The 23,599-nt window shown below is 35.6% G+C and overlaps 1 protein-coding gene across 1 annotated transcript in view; it reads right to left on the bottom strand.

Moving 5' to 3' along the window:
* Positions 1 to 17,750, bottom strand: part of LOC141461463 (uncharacterized) — a 43,250-nt gene extending 25,500 nt beyond the window's left edge. Inside the window, exon 1 of the mRNA XM_074142601.1 lies at positions 17,579 to 17,750. Within this exon, the coding sequence (XP_073998702.1) occupies positions 17,579 to 17,599 (21 nt within the window). The 5' untranslated portion in view covers positions 17,600 to 17,750. The remainder of the gene's footprint in view (positions 1 to 17,578) is intronic.
* Positions 17,751 to 23,599: the final 5,849 nt, after the last annotated feature.

The raw sequence follows: 23,599 nt of genomic DNA, 5'->3' as shown, positions 1-23,599 counted from the left end.
CCCCACAATCTCAAGGACGCTTCTAGTCTATATTCAGTCGCCCGGAAGTAGAAAGCCGCCCACCAATCCAATTTTGGAAACATCGTATTCTTTTTTTACGCATTCTCAAGAGTGTTGGTAATTTTTTAACCTCTGTCACCTTGCAAGTTCATTCCGTTTAGGTTACTAAAGCTTGTACAACAGGCTAACCACTGTAACTTTTAATAAGCTCCACCTCTCCTAGATCCTAGAGTTAGCAAGAAAGTGTGCCAGTTAGTTTTATGAGTAACGTTCCCTTCGAAGGATTGTAGATTGATTTCTTTAAACCTCAAACAAGAACTAAGTGACATCAAAGGAAGACAAGGATAAGAGATCATCAACATACAGGTCTCAGGGACGCCAAATTCTTCCACTTAAAGTGATAATTTTAAATGATAAGGCGAGTAAAACATCACCTCTTTTTTTTTAGTACAAAAATAATTAATCGAAAGTTAAAAACGATTTTACTATAAAGGTGTCCATTTTTTCTCCCAGAAAGATCTCTCCATTCTATACACTCTAATCTACTTTACAAGTCAGGTGAAATCTTAAGGATAAAAAGTGATTTAAAATTTATTGATCAATAAAATGTTTTTAAAAATACTTTATTAAAATTGTCCTGCTTTGTAGAACATGTCCCTATTTCCAAAAAATATAAACTTTTTATTATTTCTGAAGGGGAAGCATTAAAAAAAAAAAAAAATCAAATAAAACAGAAACCAAAATCAAAAACGGGAGCCGAGAAGAAAGAAAGTGGTTAAAATAACAACTTTGCACAGCTCACTACCAGAGTGCAGGCCAGTCAACTTTATAACCTGCTTTTATTATCGTAATAACAACCTCCTCAGAAATATAGTCCCAGCTGATACTGATACATTAACTTAGTCAGCTGTGTTTTCAAAAAAATTTTGCACTTTCTCTTCACGTAATTATTGTGATTTTGTAAAAATTTCGTTTTTTAAATAATTTCTACCAATGTAAAAAAAATTAAATGATTTAAAATAAGTGAAAAATATATGATGATCAATGTAATTATTGTGAGAGCTATCGCGTCAATTAATTTTTGAATAATTTATTTTCTAGATATTTACAAAAAAAATACAGTTTTCTACCCCCCCCCCACTCCAATGTATGTTCACACGATCTTTCTGTTTCGATGTTTAAACAAACCATGAGGGGGAGAAAGTAAATCAGAAAAGAGATGTGAGATGATAAAGGGAGATTAGAGAGAGACCCACAATGAAGGCATAAAGGAAATGTGAGATTAAGGTTGGATACCTGAACAGTTGAGCCAACCTAATCTTTCTGTCCAAATTATCGTACGAACTGTACGAGAAATACGCACTATTCCTAGTTTATGAAAGTACATACATTACATACAGCATTGAATCACGCAAATTATTTTTTTTTTTTCGTATTTTATGAATGAAAAGCCTCCTTTTCATTCATACAAACGGACACGCACAAACAACGCCAAACATATTCCCAAACCTACAATCCGATGGGAAAGTTCAAGTTCATAGGAAATGAGGGTAAACATATATATAACAACACGAAGGAAGTGAAAACGTTTCCACAGTATGTCTACTTAAGATTCTAAACGAGTTCTTAATCGATTTATTCTCGTATTTATCGATAAAGCACACTTTAAAAATTAATTTGGGACTTCTTTTTTTTTCAAATATAAAATTTATATTAGCTTTTAGTGACCGCAAAAATATTATATTAAGGATTCGTAATTAGCGAGTAATCGATTCCAAATAAAAAAACAACAACTCGTCCTTTTTGCCAGCGTTTCCACAAATATATTGCTCCTTCTTCAGGGCCTTGTTTAAGGAACATTCCAAGTTCACCAGCATCTCTTGACGTCATATTCCTTAAACAAGGCCCTGAAGAAGGGGCAATATATTTGTGGAAACGTTGGCAAAAAAGGACGAGTTGTTGTTTTTTATTTGGATCGATTAATCGCTAATTTTGAATCCTTAATATTTTTTTTTCAATTATAAAATTACAGAGATTGAATTATCGATAATTTCAAATAAAGTTTCTACGTGTTGGAATCCAGTACGCTAACTACACAGCTAATCCCCTTCCCTTTTTTGGTAATTAATGCATTTTTACGTATTATTGCATTAATTGTAATTGTACTTATACAAGAAGTAATGTTCCAAACCAAAGTAAAATTGGGAGTTTCTCTTTTCGATCTTTCTTATCGTTTTACATTTCCATCGAACGCTATGAATCACGCTAAAAATGTAAATTTCAACTATGGCAATGTTGAACTTAAGAAAGCCGCTTACGCTACCCTACGTAAAGGTCAAGGCGATAAGAGTCAAGATTTTGTATCACCGGAAAACTTAGGGTTTTCAAAGGGGGGGAAAAAAGTAAATATTTTTAAATAGAAACGCCTAATATGTTAAATATGTTCTGCAACAGCAACCTTGCAAACGTTAGGAAAAAAAAAAATGAACTACATTGTGACGAATGGCCAAAAACTAGACGAAAATCCGTTTTCAAGAACATATGTGCGTGTGTGAGTGGACTTCAACTTCCTGTGGAGGCACAGGAAGTGATTATGTTGGCACGTGTTTTTTTTTTTTTTTTTTTGTTATTACGTACAAAACATTGGCAATCAAGGAGATAGTTTAATTTTTATTTTGTGAAGCAATCTAGATGCTTTAAATAGTTTCGCAGTTTAATGGGGGGTATTTATTTGAAATGATGCATTTACAATAAATTGTATCAATTTTCATGGGAAATGGGAACTGCTTACGGGACTTGTCAATCAATAATAACCCACTGATTGTGATTATTAAGGTGTCCGAAAAAGGAATAAGAACATTCAGTTAGAAGTCCCGCTCATATTTTTTTTTGCTTTCTCCCTTCCGGTAAGGACGGAAAGAAGTACTGGCTTCCTAGCAAAGTAACAAAGGGTGCGCGAGAGTGACCAAGTATCAACAACCATGAACGATCGAAGTACTCAATGGGTTAGGGCCAGAACCTTCCTTCAAGAAGGTTTCACCTTAGAACTTAGAACCCTTTTTGTAACAGCAAATAAAACATCGATTTTTTACAATAAGATGAAATAAAAATAACTGCCAGTTATTCAGTAATGAGATAATATTTTTATTATGCCGGAGCTTTCGAACTAGGGACTAAGGCCATGTTCAGGGCTAATTGACATTGTAATATTTTTTACATCATTAAAGGGTTGGTGTGTCTTCTCATCTGTTCGTGGACTGTAAATTAGCCCTGAAGATGACCTTAGTCCCTAGGACGAAAGCTCGGCATAATAAACAGGGTGATCCATTTAAAACGCACCAATCGCCAATAACTTTTTAGGAAAGCGGAATTTCGAAAAAAACCCACGAAGTAAATTATGTGTTTTTTTTGTCTAGTTTTCAAATTACCCACCTCCGGATGCTGTATCTTCATTATTGGCGGAGTTACGGCCAAAAACCCGATTGGGGTTTCTTAAGGACCACTGGTTTTGACAATGATTATGGAAACTACATAAAAAAAAATGTGTAAAAATTACGTTAACCTCGTTTCGATATCCCCAATATTAGTCGAGATATTTAAGTTCAAAGTTACGATTTTATCTTATTCGTGAACGGTTTTCATTATTAATTTTCCACTAGAGATACACGTTGTGACGCAAAGAACAAAAATAATAATAATTGAAGATTTTAAAGAATGTAGTGTAATGTAATGGTTGTGGGTGAGTCAGGATAAATTTGTTTTATCATCAAATAAAGGCAACCATCACATCATGTTAAAACTTATAGTTTTCATAATCATTGTCAAAACCAGTGGTCCTTATGAAACCCCGATTGGGTTTTTGGCCATAACTCCGACAAAAATGAAGATACAATAATGAAGAGGTGGAAAATTTGAAAACTAGACCCAAAAAAACATATAGTTTACTTCGAGGGGTTTTTCGAAATTCCGCTTTCCTAAAAAGTTATTAGCGATTGGTGCATTTTAAATGGATCATGACTGAAACTGCCAACTATTTTTTCATTTTATTGAAACTATGAATCAGTCACCAAAAATACTGAACAGTAATCGATTTTACTTTGTCTTTCAACACTTAACAATGAGATGTAAAGGGTAAAAGAGGGGGGAGTCATCAGCCAATGAGAAAAAGCCATGATCTTTAAATCCTTTTTCCTGTATAATTATTTCCTGTGACTTTTTTTTTAACTAGACTCAGGATATCCTTTATAAGCAGATAGGCCGAGTATTAAATAAATTACTCTGCATAGGGCAGTGCATGTACGTATATCAGTTAGAAATGAGCCTATTCTTGTGCAAGAATACATACTGCACAAATGTTTTGTATGTACTACATATATGGTTGGGAATGGTTAAAGAGGATGGCCTATAAATCTAATTCCCAGCACGTCACCATTCAGTAGTAGGCGTCCTGGGGGCTCTCTCTTTCGCTCGTGAGTTAATTGTAATTAAAATGATTTCCTTTCCAGTCGCCCTAAGAGCCGCGGATAACCATCAACTAACACTTTCTGAATGAACGCCCACCGCTGGAAGCCGCCATTCACTGATTCAATTCTCATTCTTGATGGGAACTTCACTAAAACACCTGCATGCTGTATTAATCTAGATGATCTGCCATACTTTAATGTCATCCCATTGTTTGTGGTAGGCATCCCTTACACGACTTCTTCGTACTCTAAACTGTCACTTTTCTTAAAAACTCTAATTTACAACTGCTGTTGGACACAACGACGTATGATTTGCATACGTCACTCAAGTAAAATGGCTGCGACGCCCGAGCTGATTGCCGTCACGCTAAGGAAATCTTTCCTGCCTAAAACGGTTTTGGTTGGCTTTAGCAGGTGCCGGGGATCCACCAGTTGGTTCAGTTGTTGTTGAGTGGATATGTGAATTTAGCGTATCATCTATTTTAAATGCGGCCTTACCCAGTCGCTGCCAATTTGCGCTGGCTGTGGTGAGTCCCCAATGAGACTGTGCGGCACTTTGTAGAGGTGTGTCCCGTTTATTCTAAAACTAGATTTCTCGTCTTCGGGAGGTTAAATGTCTCCCAGAACTTTAAATCTTTACCAGAACTTTCTAGGTTTATTCCAGTACACTGGGCGATTGAGTCGCCATGCTCCCTAGTGTCCTGTTGCTACTTTATTAGTTTATTATATTAGCATCTGGCAACTCTTAGACGAATTTATTGGTTTTGAAGCCCCGGTATCTCTCATGAGATGAGAAGCAGGCGGGGAACAATGAGCATTTTGGATGGCCTACGTTCCTACCCCCTCTTGGGAGAACCACTCCTTGTTACAATCTAATCCAATCCAAAATGACTGGGAAGAATTTAATGAAGGCCCATCCAATGGTTACTATCATGGGTCCGGGCTCAACTGACTTCGAAGAATGCCCCTTTTTTCTATCATGAGATCAGGTGATTTCACCTGATGACCATCGACGCTTTCAGCCTCCAGGAACGATTCAAAGAAAGGGTAGCATAGGATAGGTTGTTGGCTGTAGTGTAGGGACATTTTTTTTTTGGTCATCAATTCAGTGTTTTGGCTACATCAAGAACAATTAGGATTTTCGAAGAAGTTCAAAAATTTACAGTAAGAAAAACACGTCGGAGTGTTCATCAAGATTTTTTTTGGGATTTTCTATTAATACGTCAACAAATTACGTGTATCTGTAACTGCACGTAATAACTAATCAACAAACAAAGAAAACACATCAGAAAGGAACAAAAAGACATGTTTTACATCCTAATCAAAATGTTGAGTACAATCAAGAAATTGCGTAGCCAAATGATGAAACTGATCCAACAACCCTTTTTAGCCAAAGAAAAGAAATGAAGCGAACAAACAAACAGACAAAAACAAAAGAAATAACAAAGTTACGTACAAGCACTTAGGGTATTATGCATTTATTTTTAGAAATTGGTGCAAAAGTGAAAACCAGCCACACATATTGCATTACATCGCCGAAAAACGTGATGGATGATGTTTTCTATATCTTTCTTTGGCATGAAACTATTAAAAAGTGGTAACTATTAATTAGTAGATATGAGGAAATAATGTTTACAAAGTGATTGTCCGCGATAGTTGGTGAAGCGGAAGATGATCTGCTGTGAACACCCACACCCCACTTCCTCTTACTACTACTCGCACAGTTCTAACACGCGTTTATTTTCCCAATTTCGAATTTGAGTGTTACTTCCGGTTTGACCGATTTAAAGTGCCACTTCCGGTTTGACCGATTTAAAGTACCACTTCCGGTTTGACCGATTTAAAGTACCACTTCCGGTTTGACCGATTTAAAGTGCCACTTCCGGTTTGACCGATTTAAAGTACCACTTCCGGTTTGACCGAGTTAAAGTGCTATTTCCGGTTTGACCGATTTTAAGTGCTACTTCCGGTTGACCGCTTTTAACCCAAAACTCAAAAAATCTTACAATAACTTATCTTACTTCAGTAAAAAAGAAAGAAGTACAACTGGAGCACAGCGCTAATAAATATCCGAGCGGAGACCAGTGAAAGCTAGCACGCTTCTCCCGCGCGCGCGCCATAAACATCACGAACTTAACAAGAAACATCTTCACGACGATCTATCTCAGATAGAAAGGTAGGTGTTTGGACGGACACTCCTTAAATCGATGGTTCATTCTTCAATCTAGGAGTCACCCATTGAAATTTCAACATTGACTATGGTTATTTTTGGGACGACAAACCCTCACGACTGTACCGTATCGATCTTATTTCTAGTTCGAGATTTCCAATTACACTGACGCTCTTTGTATTGTTTTTCAAAATAAATGGCTAATGGGCCAGATAACTTTTTGTTTCATTGCCTTTTTTTTTTTTTCCTGTTTAGACACGCTTCTTAAAACATACTTTTATCGATTTCATGCTACACTTTCGATAATATTCAGTAAAATCATTATGTATATGCATTTTATGCAAATTGACTATAGAATCGATTAGGTTTTTAATATTGGATGGACCATTAAAAAAAAAAAATGTGCCCTTTCTACGTTTCACAAATAATACAATTATTGTTAAAAACCCTGAATAACAGGCATACACTTGGTTACTTTCATTCAATTGGTCAAAAATAAGAGGTATTATTTTATCGTTTAACAAATTATCGTAATGTTTTTCACGTTTTTTAGTACGGTCATATCTCATCAAAGTTATAACTCGGAAGATGATCAAAATACATAAGAAGCTCTTTTTAAGTTGTGAGTACCTTCCGTGTGCCCACGTGCGCGATCAGTTTAACTTAAAATGAAGGAAAATATTACGATTCGACGTCACCAAGGGATCCAGAAAATGAGTTTTTTTGTTGTTGGTCGAAATCGACCGATTTTATCATATTTTTAAGGAGTTATTTTATTTTATTTATTTATTTATTTTTTAAATAACATTTTCTCGAAAACGGCTCTCTAAGATTTGTTTTAAACTTCTTTACGCTCATGGCACAAATGTAGATAGATCTAATTGTGTAACTGTGGAGATGTGGTTAAACTTGCCACTAAAGTGAAACGTATGCGCACATTAACATTAACGTATGCGCACATTAACATTAACGTATGAGCATATTTAGTTAACACTAAATTCAATATTCAGGTAAACAAAAAAAAGGAAGAAATCGGTTGAACGGAAGTGACTTTTTACAAAATAAATGCTACAGTTTTTCAGAGAAATTTTTCACCATTTCCGGATATCTGGGACATATTCAAGTCAAATACAAAATCGATAGAAAAATTGTCAATATTAAGTTAAATTAAAATGAGAAAAAGTCGCTTTAAAAAACAGACAGCTTAAAATTACGAGTAAAAATAAGGCAATATTTTCAGTAGAAAGGGGATGAAAAAATACATAAAAATGACCTATCGCGTGCTCTTCTTTCTCTTTGATAACAAGTTAAATAATTGGAATATGAGTAATACGAGGGTCGTTTGAAAAGTCCGTGCAAAAATAAAAACTACTTAATTTTTTGGGGTAAACCTTTTTTATTTTTCAACATAGTCTCCTTTTAGGCTTATACACTTCGTCCAACGCTGCTCTAGTTTGTTGATCCCTTCCGAATAATAGGATTTGTCCAAGTCTGAAAAATAGCCATTCGTTTCTGCAATCACCTCCTCGTTTGAATAAAATCTTTTTCCCGCCAGCCATTTCTTCATATTGGGGAACAAATAGTAGTCCGAGGGAGCCAAGTCTGGAGAATAGGGGGGGATGTGAAACGAGTTGGAACCTTATTTCCATTAATTTTGCGACCACAACTGCTGAGGTGTGAGCTGGTGCGTTGTCGTGATGGAAAAGGACTTTTTTGTGGGCCAATCGTGGGCGTTTTTCTTGCAGCTCGGTTTTCAAACGGTCCAATAACGATGAATAATATGCACCTGTATTAGTTTTACCCTTTTCCAGATAGTCGATGAGGATTATTCCTTGCGAATCCCAAAAGACAGTCGCCATAATCTTTCCGGCCGAAGGAACGGTCTTCGCCTTTTTTTGGCGCAGATTCCCCCTTGGTAACCCATTGTTTAGATTGTTGTTTGGTCTCAGGAGTGTAGTGATGTATCCATGTTTCATCCACAGTGACGAAACGACGCTTAAAGTCCTGCGGATTCTACTGGAACAGCTGCAAACCGTCCTTGCAACACTTCACACGATTTCGTTTTTGGTCAAGCGTGAGCAATCGCGGCACCCATCTTGCGGATAGCTTTGTCATGTTCAAATGTTGATGCAAAATATTATGTACCCGTTCATTCGAGATGCCCACAGCACTACCAATCTCACGCACCTTCACTTTTCTGTCATCCATCACCATATCATGGATTTTATCAATGATTTCTGGAGTAGTAACCTCAACAGGGCGTCCAGAACGTTCAGCGTCACTTGTGCCCATATGGCCACTCCGAAAATTTTGAAACCACTTATAAACTATTCTAATCGAAGGTGCAGAGTCACCATAATGTTTATCCAAGCTTCTCTTTAGTCTCCTCAGCCGTTTTGCCTTTCATAAAGTAGTGTTTAATCAACACACGAAATTCTTTTTCGTCCATTTTTTGAAAATCACTCGACTTCCTCGATTCAAACGAATGCCAAACACAAAGAAATAGACCGATCTGGCTGAAACTTGGTGTATGTTCTTCCAAGAGATGCTACTAACTAAACATAACCTCGATACGCGCCAGTAGTGCTATCTCTCTGACTTTGCACGGACTTTTCAAACGACCCTCGTAAATAGCAGATTTTGAAATGGCATGGCACCTTTAATTTTAAAGACATCGAATTGCGGTTTCCCTGCAGTTTCGAAATGAACACCCTGTATATACCATTAAAAGCGCGAATAAACGTTCTTTAATTCAGTTCGCAATGAATGAAATCTGCTACGGTATTTTATTTTAATGACAATAATTGCACGCCATTAATTTATTATAATATAGTAAGGAACAAACGAATTTTCCAATGTAATCCAATAAATTGAAGAAGTAAAAATAAAAATATATAATTCTGTCAGTCACTGTCCAAAAACAACCTAACCAATCTAATACGTAATGTTTACATTATCATTGACATCCGCTACAGGTGGGAATTTCCATTAAAAGATTGGAATGCTACGCTGCTTTTCACTGAGTGGAAAATCGGAAAATTAAAAAAAAAAAAAACATCAGTTAAGAGAAACACTTTTCGATTAAAAACGAATCTCGTGAAGGTGCATGACGTGATCTTTTTGCAGAAACTACGTATGAATAACAAACGTCACCCATACGTACGAGCATGCTGGAACCATGCAGCAGCAGCAGCACCCATGTTGAGCGTAAGTACGTACGGAGATACTTTCTTCTTCTTCTTCTTCTTGTTTTGGTTTATCTCTTTATCATTCTGTACTCTTCACTGACGGCTCACTTCAGAGCCCACTTTCTCTTATCTCTTACTGTGCACGATTCTCAAAGCTGGGATTCTCACGTGTTTCAATAAATACACAGTATTTTTTGGGTGTAAATCTGTGTACATTACTAAAACGAAACCTTATAGGAAATACTACCGCAACTCTTCCTAAGGAATCTTGACAAAAAAAAAAAAAAAAAAAATGTAGTAAACTTGTTGAGAACTTGTCGTATTTCCGGTTCAAGAACTTGCTTCAAATTCAGGAAATTTAATCCGCCTCTATAGTAAACTCACGAGACAAGAGACTGTACATTGCACACCAAAAAAAAGGCCTAGAATTACGGCAACACATATGATTCTTTACTAGTACGTTCTTCAAGCATTACACTAGCACTGGGGTCCAATCTACATTTCCTACGCCTTGAAATTAACCAATATCGAGTGACAAACAATCACTTCCTATAGATCGGAAATTTTGCCAACATCGCACAGACTTCCGGGCAGGAAGAGAAAGTACACAAAGTAAGGTAAAAAAGTCTCTCTCTGGATGACTTTGTTTAAAATTAATGAAAAGTTTTATTTTTAGTGTAATTTCGCGTAATTTTCCATAATTTTCTTATTATGTTTATTTTCATTAATAATGATCTAAAAAAAATGGAAGAATTTATTAAAAAAGAAAATTATTAATGCAGACACATTATTCGCATCTAGACAATGGTATTAACAAGTTCACTTCCCAACTTTCGACCAATTAGGTTACTTTATATTTCACAAACCAATTAATATATTATCTGAACACATAAAATTATATTTTATTTTATACAAAAGAATATCTTTTTATAGAGACCGCGCGATGAAGGTTCGGTCTATAATTAAAGGAAAAACTTTTTGTTTTATGGAAAATTCTGTTAGGTTGAAATGAAAAGCTACGGGGGAGGGGAGTTAATAGATTGGATAATCAGCAAGTGTAGTGCTAAGATGGAAACGGAAATGACGTCGAAATCTCTAAACACTAAACTGATTTATCTATCGCTGTTGAAGGATAGAAGTACGAAACCGGTCAGGGATACAATACGCATGCGCGCTACAAAGGAACTAACCCACATTTGTGTTAGTTCGCAAAATTACATCAATTCGGCACTTCTGAGGGAAGATTGCCCGCCCCCTCCGCACACAATCCTCTTCAAAGAGAGGCCTTACAGTTTCCGCAGTCGTTTAATTTCGTTAAAGGAAGTATATTCGATATAAAGGGACTTTAAAATAAAGATATAAGGTATATGTGTTTTTAAATACTTGGGGGGGGGGCAGTTTTAACCTCTAATAACAAGTGTTAGGGAAGATCTGTGTGAGAGAATCGCTGCCGGCAATAGATCTCTCTGGGCGCTGCAGCCTTGTTTTTCAAAAGGAAATGCTTGTACCGAGCTATGAAGATAAGAATATACCAGGTGATACTGCAGCCAATCGTTGCCTACGGTTTGGAAGCATGGGTTTTAACCAAAGCGGTCGGTTGTGTAGGTGGGAAAAGAAAAGTATTCTAAAGGATTTTTCGGACCTGTAAGGAGGCTGTAGAAATCAGTACGAATCAGGAGAAGTCGTTGAACTGTCGTTCGGTGAGCCTGATATATGTAGCCACTATAAAGTCTGGTTAGACAACGATGGCTGGGACTTTTTGAATAAAGGAGACGAGAGGTCCCAGGAAAGCACTGTATGGACACCCTGGTCGAGGGCCTAGGCCTCGACTAGGATGCTTGAACGACATACAGGACGATTTGGAAGCCCTTGGTTTGCAGAGAGAGATGGAGAACGTCAGCAAGGGGCAGAGATCGTCAAGGCCGTGTGGGGCTATAAGGATGATTGTAGGCCTATTAACCAGGCCACTGCAGGCTCAGAAAGCACATGCATCGCATGGGGGCCTGGCAGATGATAGCCTTTGTAGGTTCTGTCAGGAAGGGGAGGAAACGGCACTCTGCACGGTGTTGTGTCAGTGTGAGGAGGGGCTCGTATGGCTAAGGATGTTACTTCTCGGGGGAGGAAAAAAAAAACAAGGCCTGTGGAGCTTTACCCAGGGAGTCGCTCTCTAGAATTAAGAGTCTGATTAAACAGACAGGTCTGGAGGGGCAGCTTTTGAGTGAGGGGAGCCACAATAGATCCAAAGGGGTCGCAGTGGCGTAGGCCCTAGTTTAATCTAATCTAATCTAAGGGGCAGAGATAGGTGGAGAGCTGTAGTGGCTGAGGCTCGGGTCCTTCATGGACCGTTATAGCCCTTGAGTAAGTAAGTAAGTAAATAAGGTATATATCATTAATGATTAGGCCAAATTTCTTTGGCTTACTTTGCGGATTTCCGGTTAAATGGGTTTAGTTCACTATAATCGTTCCACTATTAAGAGCGCCAAGAGAAAGTAAAAATAAATAAAATGAAAATGGACATGTTATTCCATCTTACGACTTTTGAATGAAGTTATTCACTTTCGTCACACAGATATGAGAAAGTGAATATATAAGGTGTCCAGTCCAGGAGGACAATGGTTACATACTTAAGAAGGGGGACATGTGAAATACTCAGGTAGACCTGCGAGAGAGCGCCCGAGACAGAGAGAGTGAGACGGCCGCCCAAAATAGTATAGATATGTGCAGCGTGACATCTTCTGCATAATGTCTGCAAAGCGTTTTGTACTCTCTGTATGCATGACGTAGACATATATTTGCATAAACTTTCTATTCTAGCCGCCATTCTAGTTTTAAATCTTAATTAAAACCAATAGCAGTCCAATAAAGAGTAAAACTAATCCTGGTGTGGACATTACCCACTCGATTTCCAGGGAGTTACACTTTTTTTTTCTTTTTTACCATATTATTACCAGAAAAAAGAAGACCAAGAAAAATAAACTGCTTTTCAGATCTTCAACTATCAAAATCAAGTGTCTTAGGCGACTAGCCAAACAAACTTTACAGTAAAATACAAGTCCTAGATAGACCGAGGGAATCGAATCCACTAACCAACAATACATCTTAGCTTTGCGGGTCTAGTATCTATCCGCCTAACATACTTTACTGTAAATTTCTCATATTAACCATTAAATAAAATACAAGACCCTAGACCGGGGGAATCGAATCCACTAACCAACAATACATCTTAGCTTTGCGGGTCTAGCCTATAACCGCCTAATATTCTTAACAATAAATTTCTCATATTAAACAAACCAAAAACAAGGCCTAGACTAGTACCGCAATACATCTTAGCTTTGCGGGTCTAGCCTATTACCACTCGGCCATCGTGGCGCCTCGCCAGCGACAGTAACTCACAACATGAGAAAAGAAATTTACGCAGATTTGGAAGAAACTTTTGCGCCCATTCTTGTGAATAAATAAAACGACTTTTCCATATGTTTTGTCATGGATACATTATAACTATTTCCGGTTCCTTTTAATTAATGAAAATGTGATCAGAGTGAGCAAGTGTTCTGTAGGCCGGAAACAATAGTTCAAGACGAAATCTACAAACTAAACTTATTAATGAACCTCTAATGATGAATGAAAGTCCGAAACTGGCCTAGCACACAATAAAACATGCCCGCTATGACGCATAGAAGTGTAATGTTTGTACTTTTCATTGGTTAAAGATATTTTCTTCCCCTTGAATAGACTGCATTCAAACTTTCACATAAAGTTAGGATGTTCTTCATAGAAATGATCTATTTGTAGATCTTGTTCCAGATCTTAGTTTTTAGATATCTACATAATGCTATAACATAGTTCTCATCGTTTGTCCAGTTTATTATTTATTTTTAAAGAAAATATTCACTATTATATCAAACCAACTTTCCTAGCATTGCCAGAAAATTTCACTAGTCGTATCTACCAGTCCTCCGAAGTCTTCAGAAGGACTGGATGTTAGAGAGGAACACAGGACATATCTGTAGTGAACACCCACACAACTTGCTTTTACTGCTATTCTTAAGGGGTACGGTTTTAGTGACTCACTTAACTTGCCTAAACAGTACTCAACAGACAGGTTCGCAGATTTCGGAAAAAATAGTAGTTTCGCGGAAATACTACCAACCTCTTTTCCTAGATGTAGCCTTATTAAAATTTTGGAGGGGGGTAAATATTCCAAATAAAAGTGATAAGACCTACAAAGGCACAATTAAGAACGAGTTCCAGTAAAACTGTAGGCGACGTTATTGAGAGAAAACTCCGATTGCTGGAAAAACCTTTCCTTTAAAGTGGCACCCTGGACGGTGGTCTTAGTGCAGTTAACAGCAAATAAAACTTATGAGGAATGTCTGGACTACCCCCTATTCCGGATATGCCCCCGAATTTCGCTGGAAAAATGTTTGAAATAAAAGTTACACATCTACATGGATGCTGATAGTGGACCAAGTATAAAGGAAATCGTGGAAGTTATTTTTGAGAAAATCTAGAAAAACTAAAAAGTTCTTTAAGAAAAGTGGTACTTCCGGTAGGCTAAATTTAATGAAAACCTTGTTTCATGGTGTCCTCTATCTGCGAGACACCTAACCAAAATAATATCAAACAATCTACGATTTTTGGTTTTTTGAATTTGAAGAAACAAATTTGTAAGAAAAAAAAAAGAAAAAGAAAATCACTTTTAGGACTCAGGAAAACTCTAAACAGACATTTTCCGGTGAGCACAGGATGTGTGAAAAATTTTCTGAAGAATAATTGCGAAAAATTAATTTCTTAATGAGGCTAATAATATCGAGAAGAATTAATTACGTGAAATAGGAAAGATTATTTCGTCAAATAGTGCGGATACATTTTTTTGAAAAAAAAAAAAAAAAAAATTATTTCCCTCTTGCCAGACAGACCTGGTCTCCTGCTGAGCGTTCAAAAAGGACCAACAAAGAGGAAGATGATCTCTCAGTTGAATAAATTTCAATTGTGACACTTTTTTTGTTCTCTTTCCTGTCGAAAGTGTAATGAAGCTTTCAGTACCAAACACTTTTTTTTTAATTACTATGGCGAATCAGGTGAATAAATAGCGTGATTAGTGCGCGCGCCGTCTATTGTGGGCCCAACATTATTAAAAACTCTCCTAGTTCTAGACACTGGAACACCCTTCCAGACAGAAATAGATACGAACTGGGAAAGTCATCCTGCCAGATCTATTCCACAACAAAGTGACGGTCACACCTGTCAAAGAACAATCACGCTACAGAGGGGAATTAGGCCAAAATGAAAATGTGTAATCTGACAGTTTTAAAATTAAATTCTTTTATCATTTTGTTTAATTTAGTTTGTCAAATTTTGTTTAATTGCAAAAAATGAATTCTGTCACTTTCTTTCGCTGGCTATGGAAAGTAACAAACAATACATTGGGTTAAATCTTCGATGTAGGGCTTGAGCTACCCTGAAGCACTAGAAAAGGGTTTCAGCATATTTTTGAAACGTGGGTCAAATTTTGTTCATTTTTTTGTTTTTAGTACTAGCTCTTGGGTCACTAATGCCCCTATTTGCACAAAAGTTAAGTTTAAAAATTTTAAACTGAATATTTTTAAAACTACGTAAACATCTTTAAAATTCAGTTGGCTTAACTGGGTAAAACGGGACGAAACAAATGCTATGGAAGTCTCTTTTTACAAAAATAACTGAACAAAACCTGAACAAAAGTGTGTTTTATTTGAAGAAAAATCTAAATATGGTTATTTGCTTTGGGTTGTCGATTTTTTTTGTAACAAACAAAATATGAGTAAAATTATAACATTTTATTTGATATTTTGTAAACACTTTTGCCTTATTTCAAATACCACCAAAGCATTTGTCGTCATTTGCGCTTTTAGAACTGTAATGATCAAACTAAAGGTTGTAGATAGGCATTTAAATTGCTTTTGTGTCAATGCATGATTGAAAAAAAAAATACAGATAGAATATAAATTATCCACCATAATTAGGAAATCTAAATCAACCCGCGTAAACAAATGGTTGCCTAGCAATTGTGGGTCAGTGAAAAAGCTTGCGTGGGTCAGTGTCTGACCCGCGGGTCATAGGTTCTCGCCATCACTGCTCTAACCCTTTAGCTTTGGACACTCTCCTCTTATATAGCCTCTCCGGAAATCCACGACGACGATTAGGGCATCGATGGTTCCGCGATCTTACCCCAGGGTGCAGTGGAAGGAGGAAGTACCTCACTTCCAATCATCCAGATTTTTTTTTTTGTAAACCCCCCCCTCTATTTCTAAAACCCTAATTTGGAATAATAACCATAATTTACATATAATAGACGTGCTACAAGATTAATAGGAAGAAGGTTGTTTTAATTGATTTAGAATACCTAGTAATTAATAGACTAGGAACAGGGGAGCAACTCTATTCTCCTCCTATAAAGCGACGGGACCAAGTACACAGTCCAGTGTTACCAAAAAAGATATCCGATATTTAATTTTAGTATTAAACTATCGATTCTTTTCACTATAAATAAAAACTTCGATATAAATACGAAAAAAATATCGGAAATTTGAAATGTACCTTGAATAACATAGTTCTTCCGGTTTTATCGGAATTTAATCAACACATTTTACCGCCCTTTTGTTTTTTTAACAGAGGAAAGAATAGCTTCCTCCCCCTCTCTCAAGAGTCCCTTTAAACGAAATGTGCCCAGGAAAAAATAAAAAAAAATAAAAAAGGGTGTAGACCGACACTAATGCTAGGAGAACAGGAAGTTAAAAGGAAGTAGTTGTAAAGGAAGTGAATAAACCACTCAGAAAAAAGGTACTTCCGGTTGTGAAATTTGGTATCAAACTCAGGATATTAGGTAACTCATTAAACCCTTTTTTTTTATAATATAAAGGGCCCAAAAACCTTAGATTATACCCAAAAAAAGGGTTCTTTAGAGGAAAGCCTGGGCTTAATAAGGGCTCTCCCTTGGGGAGAAAATGTTTCAAATAAAACCCCGGAAGTGTTTGGAGGAAGTCGTAGCCTTTAGATTGAGAAATATTTCTATAATATACAAAATTATAGTAATTGCTTAAAAATAGAAAATAAAAAAAAACGTTCTAAGGAAAGAAATCTTCTTTCAAAGGCCACCACAGCAAGATGATACAGGTTAGCACCGCAAAAACTGATAACATCAGCAAACATTTCCAGCTGGAGCACCTATCGGCAGAACGTAACGAAAAAAACAGTTACTAGGAGGAAGGATTTCTCCAAGGAGAGAGACGCGCAACTGCCAAGTCTTAGAGCTCTAGCTAAGGTACACACCACCCAACAGTATAATTTTCTATATATTGTACGTAAACCATAATTTGAACAGCATTTTACACATTATCCCAACATCAAACTTTCCCTTACAGCGTGTCCAGAGGAAAAAAAAACCATCACCGGAAACGAAGGTCAAGGTGTCCTGAACTCCCGAGAGCGAGAGAGAGGCAAAAAAAATTTAGATTTTCTCTAAAGTACAATTCCCGCGAGATCCTTACTTATAAATTACCTCAAATTTGAATTAATAATTTAAATAAAAATAAATAAATAATTTTCATAAAAAATCAATTAAAATTTTTCCAATATCTCGAAAATTGTATTAAACGGAAGTCGTGTGAGTGTTCACGCATTTTTTTGTTTGTTTGTTTGACTACCAAAATCATTTCTACAGGCAGCATTAGATAGTAAAGAGATTCTCACATTTATTTATATAATTTATTATTACTTACGCAAATCTTCATGGCGCCCATCACGGTAGGTCCTTATTTATTATTTATACGAAAATAAATGTTCAAAAAAAAATAAATCACTATAGTTTTTCTATAGTTTTTAATCACTAAACACACTTGACACGATTCACCGAACTCATTGTTAACTAAATTTTTATTCCATTTTCCTGTACTATTTTAATTGAAACTTGATTTTAAAAAATAAATAAATAAATAAAAATAAAAATTATAACTTTATTAAAAAAAAAGAGGGGATGATTTTTTTTTTGTATGCTAAGGGCGGGCAAAGAAGAATTGCGCGCCAATTTAAAAAGCCGCGCTAACCAACAGAGAGATAAGGGTAGTCTAAAGGCGGCCGAGACTCATCGCTCAGCTATATACCCGTATGACCCACATAGGCGCAGTGTTGCCCCCACCACGCTACACGTTATTTTCCCTTTCTTAATACAGAAAATGAAAATAAAAAAAAACAAAATATCCCTGTTAGTTATAAGGTCGGCCAACACTGCTGTGCAACAACACACCTGCACCTTATTTTAAATAATACAAGAGAAAAAAAGACGAGTTTCTTTCCCTTTCTTCCACGCACACGAAGCTCATCTTCTTAAGTCTAGTCTTTCTTCCCACTTATTTTCTGTTCCGTTCATTTTTACTTTTTATTTCTGTTCCGTTCTTGACTTCGTTCGTCTTCTGCTAGTTATTACTACGACTCCTTCGCATTCCCTTTCTCTACTTGTTTTTTTATTCCTTCTCTACCTGTCCTCTATCACACGGCTAACTTCTATAACATTACTTACATTCTTAAAAATACTATATAAAAAAATAAAACGACAACTGCTTTACAGTATAAATTATACCACGCTTATTATCAGGGTATTTATATAATTTTCTTTTATCTTCCCTACTAAAGGCTAAAAGTTATGTTAAAATACTTTAGCCCAATCACCATCAGTTTTTTGTTAACCTTTTTTTTACTTTCCCTTACCCCTATCGGAGTACTTTCAGTAAGTAACAAAAGACTCACACGACTGGCTGTGTTTGACCCCAGGAAGCGTCACCCAGTTCTTTTCACAAGCTCTCTCCAAATCCAGTCTCTTGAGAGCCGCACGAACTGCAACCCTTGGTGGATCCCAAGGACAGGTTCTGGGCCATTTCATTCCCCTTAATCCCCACATGAGCCAGCAACCCATTCAAGCCAAAAATTATGGTGCCAAACCATAGTTGTTCCAGGGACTTTCTACACATTCCCAGGGAACCAGGGAAGAGATAGTTCTGAAGGAGCAAGTAAAAAGCCTTTAGTGCAGCCATTCGCAGGTTTTCCTCAGCCCAAGTTTGAATTGGGAAGACAGACGGTGGAGTAACTTTCAAGAGCTCTCTCCCAATGAGTACCTCAGGTTTAATAACCCCATACACTCCAGCCCCAGTCCCACAGACCATTTTGGAACCAACCGTGAACCATATGCCTCTCTTCTGGCACTGTTCTGTCTAGGTCGATTCAAGATAAAGAAGGGTTGAAACACAGAAAAAAAAAAAATTATATTTTCTAAGGTCTACCCTAGAGATTAGGGGCTAGATTATGGCCTTTTAACCATGTTTCAGTTGAAGGGAGTTATTTTTAGTTAGCTGTCTAAATATCACTAAGAACATCTTTATAAGGGCAACAATGAACCTATTAGGAGCCAAAGATATAAATCGCTGCTTGCTAGTAAGTGTACTGAGGCTAGAAAGAAATGTAACTTCTTAAGAAATTATGTAACACAACACACCCCTTGTAGGATGAACATCAAAAAAGAAACCCGTACCCCCGAGGGGGTAGAAAGGAATTAGACGAAGTGTTTCGAACCTGGATGACCATAGGGCATGAAGACTTGAGCAAAAAATAATGTACTCCGTGATCTTTCCTTCTTCCGAATAAAAATAGAAAAAGGTACACCCTGAAGCACGTTCATCAGTATCCCCCCTCATGCAGAAACATGAGATCCTTAACAGATTCAGTATATTAATCAAATTTTAGCGTAAAAAGGTTTTTTTCTCTGCTTAGAACTTCTATTCCTTGGATTTATAATTGCGGTTATTCCCAGGAGTCTTCAAAATGGAAAGACGATCGTAATACTTCCTCTGGATTGAAAAAACAAAAAACAATAACCGGGTCAATAATTGCAAAAAAAAACAATGACACGTTCACAATAAGAAAAAATAAAAAAATAAAATAACGCACCCCAAAATAGGATCCTGCTTTTCTTTTACTTGGAACCGGGAATTTTCTCTAATTATTCGTCCTTGAATGAGGTCAAAAAAATTTTCTCTTTCGATGCATTGAATTGCAAAAGTTGAAGATACCTTCTTTTCACTTGGAACGATTGAAAGTAAAGTGGTAAGATGGATTGGCCCGAGCCAAGAATTAGTAATACTGTTCGCATACAGAGCGCCCTCTCTTAATACTGGAAACAATGAGAACTTAGTTGCTTGCCAAAACGTTACCCAAGTTTTACTATTTCTGTATTCTTCTAGCGTACAATTGTAAATAGACAACACCTAAATAGCGCTTTATTCTCTTTTATAAAAAAACCATCACTTTCTTAAGTTTTTTTTTGGTTGTTGAGACTTTAAAAAAATTCAATCAGAAATTTCTATCAAATTTCAAACAGGATGTTTCATATATTTAAAGGTACGGGTAATACAGAAACCAAAAATTCAGCTGTGAACACGCTCAAACGACTTCCTCTTACTAATATTCTCAAGTTTCGAACTCATTAATATTCTTTTAAACTCACGAATATTTGACGCATATTAATTCTCACTAAGATATTAGTTTTACAAAACAAGTACATTAGAATAAAAGTCCTATCTCAATCAAAACTGAAGTTTAAAAACACTTTTTCGGACTTAAAAACTGAAAATTTCAGATGGGAACCGAAAAATCAGCTAGATCGCTAACCTCTTAGCGAAGGTAAGCGAAGGTAAGAATAAAAAATCTTATCACTTCAAAAAATTTATAGAAAATCTAAGGGAAATTCTAATAAGTGAATTTGTAGTGCAAGGATTTCGTAATTATATATATATATATATTTTTTCCAGATCATGCATCAAAGTTATAAGTCCCTTAACTTGTGAAATACGACGACCAGTTTCATGTTTTTATACACAAAAATCTACATTACGAATTTATTACGTAATCGGGCTTGAAAAAAAAAAAAAAACTAACTGCACTCCAGGAAAACATAACTTTAAAACGTAGGTTACAAAACCTCTCTTTCATTTTAAGAAATAACTTGGAAGAATAGAAAACAAAAGAACATTAGAACTTTCAAAATGAAACCTGATGTAAGTTTGGTAGTTTTAAGCTTTAATCACTGTATTAATCGATGCACTTATTTATCGAGATCTTGTTTTTCTTCAAGATAGCAAATTATTAAAAAAATAAAGCGACTAATTAGAGAGATAACATTTTTAGTAAGATGTGAAATTTCCCGAAAGGTTAATTTCAATCTTTCCAGATTTTCTCCAGAAAAAAACTTAGGGGCACGCTTTTCATTAAAGTATCAATTAAATAAATAATTTGATTTTGCCACACATGTAATGATAGCAATCGAATTAAATGTAGAACTAAAGGAATAATTTTTACTTAACTCGATTCAGATTGAGGAAGAATGTTAAGTTTAAAAAAATGCTGATTTTACGAAGTTTAATAGTTAATAGTTTCCGTATATCAATTATCTATTGTAAATTTAGTTGTCACTAAAATGCTATTATTCATTTTCAACTGTTAAATTAGTTCATTTCTTACAATCACGTATCTATTAAATTCAATGGAGAAATTTGACTTACAAATTTTTATAATCTCGTTCAACACTATTTATACTCCTATCTTCATTTTTAATAAACGCACAAAATAAAACACTAGTAATTACTTAAAACAATAAATTAAAAAACTACTAAATACACAACTCACAGAAACTTGCAACACAGAAATCTATTAGAACAAAATAAAGGTTATAAAGTTAAAGGTTAGTTATGATTACGTACGAGGTATAGCGATCTAGTAAACACAAGTTCATCAGCCAACCGCATTGTTTTCGATAAAAAATTTTTCGAATACAAATCGAAACTTTTTAAATTGCAACATTAATTAATTTAATGTGATGTTATTGTTTATTATTAATGAGTAATTAGGAAATAGACAGTTAATAAAACTGGAAAAAAGAAACCAAGTTGTATTCTCATTAAAATATAATTTTACGTCTATAGTATGAAGTAAAAAGTAACAAACTAACCTAGCTTTATGTAAATACTTCGAAAGATTGTAAATAAAAGATGCGGTAATGAACATCTTAAGTTGAATCTGTATCATTAAAACCGGAAGAAACAGATAATAACATAAATTTCCTATTTTATTGTAAGATTTCCTTTTTTACAGTTAATTATCTAGTTTTTTTATTACTAAAAATAATTATGTGAACATCCGCCACTTTATTTTACTGCTATTCTTTAGGTTCAAACTCACATTTTTTTTTTCGAACTCCGGATTTGAAACTTATTTTTAAGTAATACTTTTCTTAATAAAGAACTAATAAGAAGAATATGTTTTCTGTAAAAGTTGTAAATTTATGTGTTTGTAATCACTGTACAAAGTTTTTTTTTAAAAAAAATCATAAATTAAATAAAATATTTTACGTTTCTTTGTTAAGATTCACGTAACCACCAAGCAACTTACAAAAATAAAGGGTAGTAGAATGCACTGGGTATCTATGCCTCATATCGAAGTTAAATTGATATCTTCTGCTGTCCTTGAATCTGAGGGCCTGCGTATCTAGGACTGCTGTGGTGAAAAAGCATCCTCGGAAAGGCTTAGAGAAAAGTAAAATCAATAATAGTTGATGATACGATCAAGGAGAATAATAAAAAGCACTTAAGGTCACAAAGATGAAGTGCTGCAACTAAATTGTAGCAAGAACTCCAGAACGAAGTGTAACAATAATATTACCTCACGAATGTAAAATAATAGAATCTATAGAAGAAAATAGGCAGGCCCAGAGAACAGGTATCCCAAAAGGTGAATTCAATCCAACGCATCAAAGAGAAATAGTTAATAAGTTACCATACTAAGAACAAGTTACGTTTCTCTCTCTCTCTCTCTCTCTCTCTCTCTCTAGAAGATGTTACAGATATACACAAGAGTTAATCAAACTAGTCGACAAAGTGTAACAGCATTTCCTGAGTCACTGTAATAAATCAGAAGGTAATTTCATGGTTATCTCAATGCACGCTCTTCAATCATATAAATTACTGTCATCTGCAGATGGTGGACCACATCATAAGCAGCACTCTGTCTATCCTTACTCAAATATCTTATTCTAAAATAAAGGCGCCACAACAGACAAGTGGTTAGAGGCAAGCTAAGATGTATTGTGGTGCTGGGTTTGGTTACTGGATTTATTTGTTCAATGAAACTTAAAGTCATGTGAGTAGGTCTCTAAAGGGCTGCAATTTGAGTAGCGAGGGGCATTAAATTTGGTAGCCACCTAGCGTATATTTGAGTTACAAGCAAAACTTCAGGATGCACTGAGTAAATTAGTAGTGACCTAGCCAAAAACTAGTTTATTTAGAATACTCAATGTTGACCGTCTACTCTAGAGTGGAAACTGTTTAGACAATCATTACTTCGATATTGAGACAATATCCATTAAGGTGGTGTGCAAAATTCACCTATCTACCTAAAGTGATGACGAAATAAGTTACCGTTTAACTGCAATTAATTCTCTGTCCGCTAAACATTACGTTTATAGTAACCATCGGCCTTCATTTAGTAAAGAATATTGTCTTATTCAGAAAATGATTCAACTTACCTAAAAATAATTTAATGAAATAAACTCTGCAGCTTCAAGATGATGAAATAAACTGCAGGTTAATTAAAATAAAAAGTTTTACTTCTAATTTGGTGACACAATTTTTTTTTTTGTTTTGCATTAACAAAGCTTAGGAGGAAAGTGAATTCATCTAAATTTCAACTTTAGATAGAAA

Source organism: Rhodnius prolixus, unplaced genomic scaffold (assembly GCF_049639745.1).
Source record: "Rhodnius prolixus isolate KJV_2025 unplaced genomic scaffold, Rpr scaffold_6, whole genome shotgun sequence".
Classification (NCBI taxonomy): domain Eukaryota; kingdom Metazoa; phylum Arthropoda; class Insecta; order Hemiptera; family Reduviidae; genus Rhodnius; species Rhodnius prolixus.
This window is presented reverse-complemented; position numbering and strand designations above follow the sequence as displayed.